Source organism: Bison bison, unplaced genomic scaffold, assembly GCF_000754665.1.
Source record: "Bison bison bison isolate TAMUID 2011002044 unplaced genomic scaffold, Bison_UMD1.0 scf7180017864315, whole genome shotgun sequence".
Lineage (NCBI taxonomy): Eukaryota > Metazoa > Chordata > Mammalia > Artiodactyla > Bovidae > Bison > Bison bison.
This window is the reverse complement of record NW_011494887.1, coordinates 528,325-536,290: the sequence shown is the minus strand read 5'-3', so window position 1 is coordinate 536,290 and position 7,966 is coordinate 528,325. Positions and strand designations below refer to the sequence as shown.

The window sequence follows — 7,966 nt, the reverse complement described above, 5'->3', positions numbered from 1 at the left end:
GGGCTCAGGCTGCCCTCGGAGTCGCTGCTGTTGCTGCTGGGAGGAGTGGGCGGTAAGTGCAGGTGGTCCACGGAGGCTGAGGGGAAAAGAACGGATTGCATCCATCAGGGAGCAACAAAGCAGGACGTGGGGGCACTTAAACATCCAACATCCAACCTAGGACAGTCGAACAAATGGATGAGGAATCTCTCCGAGTGGACATGGAACAGCCTCCAAGATGTACTGTGAAGGCAAAATTTAAGTGTTTCTTTCGAAAAACAGTAGACTGAATTATTGGGTTCCAACTTGATACAGCCTCAAGCAGGTGCTTTCTTGGCTTGATTTTCTGGCTTTATTGTGGATAATGGGCTTCCCTGGTAGCTCAGTTGGTAAAGAATCCACCTGCAATGCAGGAGACCTGGGTTCGATCCCTGGGTTGGGAAGATCCCCTGGAGGAGGGCATGGCAACCCACTCCAGTATTCTTGCCTGGAGAATCCCATGGACAGAGGAGCCTGGCAGGCTGCAGTCCATGGGGTCACAAAGAGTCGGACATGACTGAGCAACTTAGCACAGCACATTGTGGATACATTTTTGGACTGGATTTTTGAGTTTTACTTTGGTCAACAGGAGTTTCAGTAGATGTGACATAACTGTGTGGTGGTCTCAACCTACAGATGAGAGAAATAAATCAAGGTGCAAGACAGTGTATAAAGTAGACTTCCTTTTGTATGAAAAAGGAGAGAAAGAGAATACAGACCCTATTTGCTTCTAACTACATAAAGAAACTCGGGAAAATATGTAAGAAAGTAATAAAATTATGACAAAATGGGGACATGGGAAATTACAGCAGGTAGGGATGGTGCTGGCATAACGTTCCCTCTCTTCATTTCATATAGTTTCCACAGTTTGATTGTAAACCACCATGTTAATGTATCAAGATCTTTAAAAAAGAAAAAAAAAAAATAGCAGAAGCAGGGAGCCCATGAGGGTTTGAGAAAAGCTCATTTGTTTCTGCAGGAATGTGCATGGCAGGGCCCACAGGCCAGATGCCAGGCATTCTTGATTCAGATAACACCCAATCCATCTGTGGATAGAAAAGCAGGCACTGGGAGATAAATGAGGGGGAGCAGGGTGTCCCCCGCAACGTCCCCCAGCATCAAGCATCCCTCACCTCTCCCCAGGGAGACACCCATACTCTGCCAGGCCTTGGGGCCTTGGTCAGTGCCGCTCAAGCACCTCCAGGGCAGCGGAGACAGGTTCCAAAGGAAGTGCTGTCTCTGAGTTCAACCTGACACATGAGCTTTGGGGGTCTCACTCTTTTTCTGACTGTGAATCTTCACATCGTGCTGGAATACCTTGATGGCCAGTCACCATTACTGAGCCAAGGGACGTGACCTTGGGTAAGCCTTGCACTCCGCACGCCTCCTGGGACCCCCAGGACAACAGAGCCCCGAGTGCAGCGGCTCTGAACTGGGCGAGGAGCCCGGGGGCCGCATACACACCTGGACTTGGTCAAACAGAGAAGAGCCCGGGGCCATGGGAAGGCCTCCTGCCTGAGATACTGAAGATGGAAGGAGCCTTTCTGAGACACAGCTACTCACCTCAGAAAAAGGGCCCTCAGAGCTGCCTTTGGAGGTGAGAAGCTGGAAGCATGGGGCTCTTCTGCTCACTGAAACACTGACTGTCCCAGGGAACCACAGGGGATCCATCTCTCTCAGTCACCTCCCCACCTTGCCCCACCCCCACTAACAGCACATACTTTTTCCTCTTTCTTTCTTACGCTAACCCCTCTCTTTTCTCTTTCTAACCTACCCTGCCGTAGAGCTCCCTGGTTTTTTAGAGTCCACGGGGCACTCCTAAAGCTAAAGAATATTCTAAAACAATCCCATACATCTCTATTGTCAACTCTTTGGCCACTGCTTCCAGGAAGCTAAGGAGGGTAGGTAGGCATCTTAAATACGTGTTCACCTAGAAAGGAGTTCTAAGAGTGTTAAGTAAGGTTTTCCCAACCCCATGATGACCTATGGGACTCTAGTGTCAGGTTAATTAATAAGCGTGGAAGCTGTTACCCTGGGGTGTCTCCAGTGCTCTGGCCACTTACACAGGCAAACCAAAATCCAATCCTGTAAATGCTTCAAGGTTATCAGGCTGGAATCTAAGGACAACTGGTCACAAACAGCCAACTAAGTTTTAAGTTATAGCCCATCAATAATCTCCTTACTTTGCTTCCACCTTCTCTTTATAAAAGTCTCCCCCCAGCTCTTGTCAGAGGAAACTTCTAACCAGTTTGGCGCTGCAAAGTCTAATTAATTTTTGCTCAAATAAGCAATTGAAATTTTTAAGTTTTTAGAGCTTATCTCTTAACAATGTTTCCTTTGGACTTCAAGGAGACCAAACCAGTCAATCCTAAGGGAAATCAGTCCTGAATATTCATTGCAAGGACTGATGGTGAAGCTGAAGCTCCAATACTTTGGCCACCTGATGGGAAGAACTGACTCATTGGAAAGACCCTAATGCTGGGAAAGATTGAAGGCATGAGGAGAAGGGGACAACAGAGGATGAAATGGTTGGATGGCATCAGACTCGATGGACATGAGTTTGAACAAGCTCTGGGAGCTGGTGATGGACAGGGAGGCCTGGAGTGCTGCAGGCCATGGGGTCACAGAGAGTCAGACATGACTGAGCTACTGAACTGAATTTTAACAATGTTTATCTTTTAGCCATGGTAAACAAACAAGCAAATAAAAACAAAAGTAAAACAAAACCCGGGAGCAGACAAACCTCACAGGGGCTCCTGGTGTCTGCCATGCAGAGCTATTAGTCTGGAGAATTAGTCAAGAGTACTAGAGCTTACTTTTCCCTTTGGCTGGGCACAGTCCAAATTATTCTAGTACTTTTCTCCTTCCCAAGAAGAAGGTGCTCCACACACACAACAAAATGGAAATGGCATGGCAGGAAAAGTGAAGCAAACTCGAATCTCCTCTTACCCACTTATTGAGAGCTACTGCCCTGGTCACAAGTGCCTCAGTATCAGATTTCTAAATTCACTTGAAATATGGCTCATGGGTTACTTCCTGACAGGGCTGGGGACAAGAAGCCACTTTGCCTAGAAGCCCCGCTACATTCAAGGATGTTGAATTTCCTCCTCCCTGTTTATCTAGGATAATGAGGAAAGATGGCCACTTCAAGGAAGGACCCTGAAACTCTTCTCCTCTACAGAGCCGAGATTCTGAAGCCACTACGGGGTTTACTGGTACTGTGATGACATTTTCAGAAGCATATGGCAACACAGATGGAAAGAGCAAAATGTATTTGATAGTTGTTACCAGTATCACAAACATGAAAGGAATTACTTTCTTTAAAGCTGAAAGGCACTAAAATGTGTATCACTCAGTTAAAATAAATATTGTCTCAATATGGATTTTAGTTAGTATCACTCATTATAAAAACTAAATCCTGGGACTTCCCTGGCAGTCCAGTGGTTAAGACTCCACACTTCCAAAGGGGCGTGGATTCAAAGAGAACTAAGATCCCATATGCTGTGCTGTGTGGCCAAAAAAGTATAAAAAAATAATTGAATCCTTTCTTTACTGATGACAAAGGTAAATGCCAACCTTGATTAAAGTATCATGGATAAATCTTGAGTATGTTTCTGGTGGGATGAAGTAGACTTTGTTTCCGTGAGCATTACTCCTATATATTGTAACATCTGCACCTTATGTCCACATCATAGCACAGATACCTTTCCCATGACAAGCCCGTATACTAGTTTCTTATTTGTTGATCACATTGATGAGCTGTCCTTCTAACCATGTGCTGAAAGTATAAATAAAAAGGGAGGGAATGGCATGTCTTAAGGCACTGAATTAAGGAGCTCGGCAAAGTATATCAATTAAAAAGGCGGAGAGAGCTTCCTAGACTGTATGAGACTTAAGGGTCTGCATTCAGAATTCCTACCCATGGGCTTCACAGGGGACAAGGAAGAGACTGACACAGGGAAAGAAGAAAGTGAGAGTGTAACTATTTCAAGTACTGACACCACTTATTTCTAAATAGACGCAGGAATAGAGGAGTGGTAGTGGTTGGTGGGGATTTAGTCACTAAGTCGTGTCCAACTCTCGCGACTCCATGGACTGTAGCCCACCAGGTTCCTCTGTTCATGGGATTTCCCAGGCAAGAATACTGGAGTGGGTTGTCATTCCCTTTTCCAGAGGATCTTCCTGACTCAGAGATTGAACCTTCATTTCCTATATTGCAGGCAGATTCTCTACCAGCTGAACCACCCGAAAATCAACATTTAAAAATACTGAATTGCCAGACAGATAAACTGTGAATCCACTTCACAAAGGATTTAAAATTAGAGTTTGTTTTAAGCCAGCAAGTTGGCTTTGTAAATGCCCATTAGGTCTGTACTGATCATCACGCCAGGGCAGGGAGCTGGCTTTCACTCAAAGGATGGCTTGAGGGCAGGGATTCCCGTGTTCCCTTGTCAGCACCCAAGTCACGAGAGTCTATAAACATGTTGAAAGGTCACCCTGGCTTAGAGTAAAAGTTGAAGATTTACTTGAAAATTAAGCATACACATATATGGGAAAATAAAATTTAGCTTTAAAGTTTGTATTTAGAGTCAAGAACAGCTATTTCATAAAACGAGCTCTGCCTCCAGTACAATCAACAGTCCCCACTTTCCCTGGGGTGGTGACCCACACCTGTTAGCGCAAAGGGGAGAGGAGACAGACCTTCCTTGGGAGAGAAGTTTAGGAACTGATCCACTTCATGAGGCTCCAGCTTAATCTTAGGAATAATGGTCTGGCATGAGGAATCAACCTAAAGAAAGAAATTCAAACACAGTTTTTAAAAGCCAATAACAAACCTGAAGCAACACCCCGGGGAGCTATTTGTCATCCTGTCTTCCTCCCAGGGCTGTGCTAGGGCTGGTGAGGCCTGGCTGAGCGCAGGCTGCTTCTTGGACCGGGAGGTATTTAAGTCCTTAACCCTCCCCCATTGCCAAATCTGGCAGTACAAGTGAGGGAGCCCTCAGAATTCTCATCTAGATGAAGCAGCCAGGGCTCACTTGTCAGTGCTTCATTCTATTGTGTTTATGGTACTGTACGGGCATTTTACTGCAAGGAAATCCAACCAGTCCATTCTGAAGCAGATCAGCCCTGGGATTTCTTTGGAAGGAATGATGCTAAAGCTGAAACTCCAGTACTTTGGCCACCTCATGCGAAGAGTTGACTCATTGGAAAATACTCTGATGCTGGGAGGGACTGGGGGCAGGAGGAAAAGGGGACGACAGAGGATGAGATGGCTGGATGGCATCACTGACTCGATGGACGTGAGTCTGAGTGAACTCCGGGAGTTGGTGATGGACAGGGAGGCCTGGCGTGCTGCGATTCATGGGGTCGCAAAGAGTCGGACACGACTGAGCGACTGAACTGAACTGACTGACAGGCATTTTACCACAAAACTAGTCTGGCATGTTCCTAAAGGGTCACGGGCCTCCGGCAGGAGGAACTGTGTGAACCCAACTGCATGCATTCTCTCCAGGTTCCTGACAACTGACAACACATAATCACGAAACACTGGGTAGGGAAAGGAGGACAGGTATCTGGCCCAGGCATGGGGGAAAGGCCATGACTCTGATCTTTCTTAGTGACTTGCTTAAAATTCAAACTAAAGCATCACAGAGCAAGGAGACTAATACAGACTCCAGAAGCCGCAGCCTATAAACAGACTCAGGTAGCTATTGAGAAAGGAATTCTAGAGGGCAGCATACAGGTGCTCTGTTCAGCTCATCTTCGTTGGCCCTCATCTTCCCGATGGATGGAAGGTAAACAGCACAAGGAGTGAGGATGCAGCCAAGCCTTGGTGGTGCCACCACGCTGTGTTACCTTGTCCTGATTCCTCTACCTTGCTCAGAGGAGAAATGACTTAGAGAAGGTCAGTGGAGTCATTGTAACATAACCTGTGGCTTTGAGCATATGGAAAGTTAGGACTGGATTCCAAATATCCAGAAGAAGATGTACAAGTATCACCCTGGTCCACCACCAGACATCGAAATACCTCAAGAGAAGGTGGAGCAAAACTAAATCCTACTTGCTATAGGCATGGAACTGAGCAACTCCCAATTTCTTATGTTTTCCATGGGTAATACAATAAGAAGTGGTAGCTGGGAAATCCCTGAATTAAGTCAGGGCAACTCGCACAGCACTAGGAAAATAAAGCATGACACAGGAACAAGCATTCCTTGTTGCCACAGCCCAGAAGCTATGAATAGCACCATTGCTGTAACCACTCCCTTTCAACTGGCTTAAAAATCAATTCCAAGGAGAATTTTTTTCCAACATGGATATCCCTGAACTTTTTCAATTTTGTAATAGCATTCACAGAAAAACCGAAATGAGACTTCCAGTTTTTCTGGACAATGCCTTTAAAGGAAGTGATATAACCAGTGTTGACACCAAGTCAACATGCTCTGGATAGACATAAATACACTTTTACATACAGTTACATATCCTTAAACATATACAACCACTGGCTCCAAAAAGATTAAATGCCTTTTTGGAGAATGAGGATGTGTTATCTCTGGATCCAATCTGTTTTTATGGAAGAAAAGTGACTTTACCCCAGCGTTCATTTCCAGAGGGGTTTCCTCCTTTTCAAACGGGGTGGAGATTGCAGTGATGGTCAGCGTGACAGAGGGGACGAGTCCTGAGGGTGGCTCGTCCGTGATGGGCTCTGTCTTGATGGTTGTTGGTGGAAAGTCTGGAGACAGGTACCATTTCTCACTCTCCACTTCATCTATGGGAAAAAAAAAGCACACTGTGTGAAGTCTGCTCAGGGCATCAGGTATAAGTAAAACAAGTGACCACTGACCTTTCTCCTCAAAAAGACCTCCAGCAAAGAATTATTGAGGGAGTCTCTGGTGCTACAGGGGATAAGAATCCACCTGCCGATGCAGGGGACACGGGTTTGATCCCTGGTCTGGGAAGATCCCACGCGTCTCGGGGCAACTAGGCCCCTGAGCCACAACTACTGAGCCTGTGCTCTAGAGCCCAAGAACCTGTAGTGCTGAGCCCATGTGCTGCAATCGCTGAAGCCCGTGTGCCCAGAGCCTGTGCTCCACAAGAGAAGACACCACAATGAGAAGCCCTCACACTGCAACTAGAGAGTCGCCTCTGTGCTCCCCGACTCGAGAAAGCCCACCCACGGCAGCAAAGACCCAGCACAACCAAAACTATGATCAATTAATAACTAATAAAAAATACTTATTGAGAGTAGAATTAAAAGAAATGAAATGAGAACATGAGAGAGGAGATCAATGGATGAACAAACGAATGCAGAACAAGAATCTGTGCTTTCATTCACTTGAGTGTAAGGATGCCTAAGGCCGCTCTGGAAGCATGCATATGAAAGAAAGAAACCCAGCTCCCTGGCCACAGTGGGAGGAGACTGGGTGGATGGCGAATAGGGTAGGATGGACAATTTCGGTGTGCAGTGTTTTATACTTTTTGGTTTTCAAACCAAATGAATCTACTATCTATTCATAAATGAATAAGTACATCTAAAAATATGAAGGAAGAGGGAGGATGGATCGGGAGATTGGGATTGGCACATATACACTACTATGTATAAAATAGATAACTAATGAGAATCTACTGTATAGCACAGGGAGCTCCACTCAGTGCTCTCTGCTGACCTAAATAGAAAGGAAATCCAAGGAAGAGGAGGTACATGTACACGTGAGACTGATTCACTTTGCTGCACAGCAGAAACTAACACAACACTGTAAAGCAACTATATTCCAATAAAAAAAAATATATATATATAACATATATATATATATATTGGGTTGGCCATAATGTTTGTTTGGGTTTTTCCGTAACATCTTGCAGAAAAACCCCAACAAACTTTTTGGCCAATTCTACAATTAAAAAATAAAAACAAGAAGGAAAGAGTGAATGACGGCAACCAGGGTCTCAG

General features: G+C 45.4%; 1 protein-coding gene across 1 annotated transcript in view; it reads right to left on the bottom strand.

The window, feature by feature from the left end:
- CREB3L2 (cAMP responsive element binding protein 3-like 2) overlaps positions 1–7,966 on the bottom strand; it is a 130,850-nt gene that overhangs the window by 29,184 nt on the left and 93,700 nt on the right. Inside the window, exons 3-5 of the mRNA XM_010852773.1 lie at positions 6,609–6,784; positions 4,720–4,807; positions 11–76 (exon numbers count right to left, since the gene is read on the bottom strand). Of these exons, the coding sequence (XP_010851075.1) occupies positions 11–76; positions 4,720–4,807; positions 6,609–6,784 (330 nt within the window). The remainder of the gene's footprint in view (positions 1–10; positions 77–4,719; positions 4,808–6,608; positions 6,785–7,966) is intronic.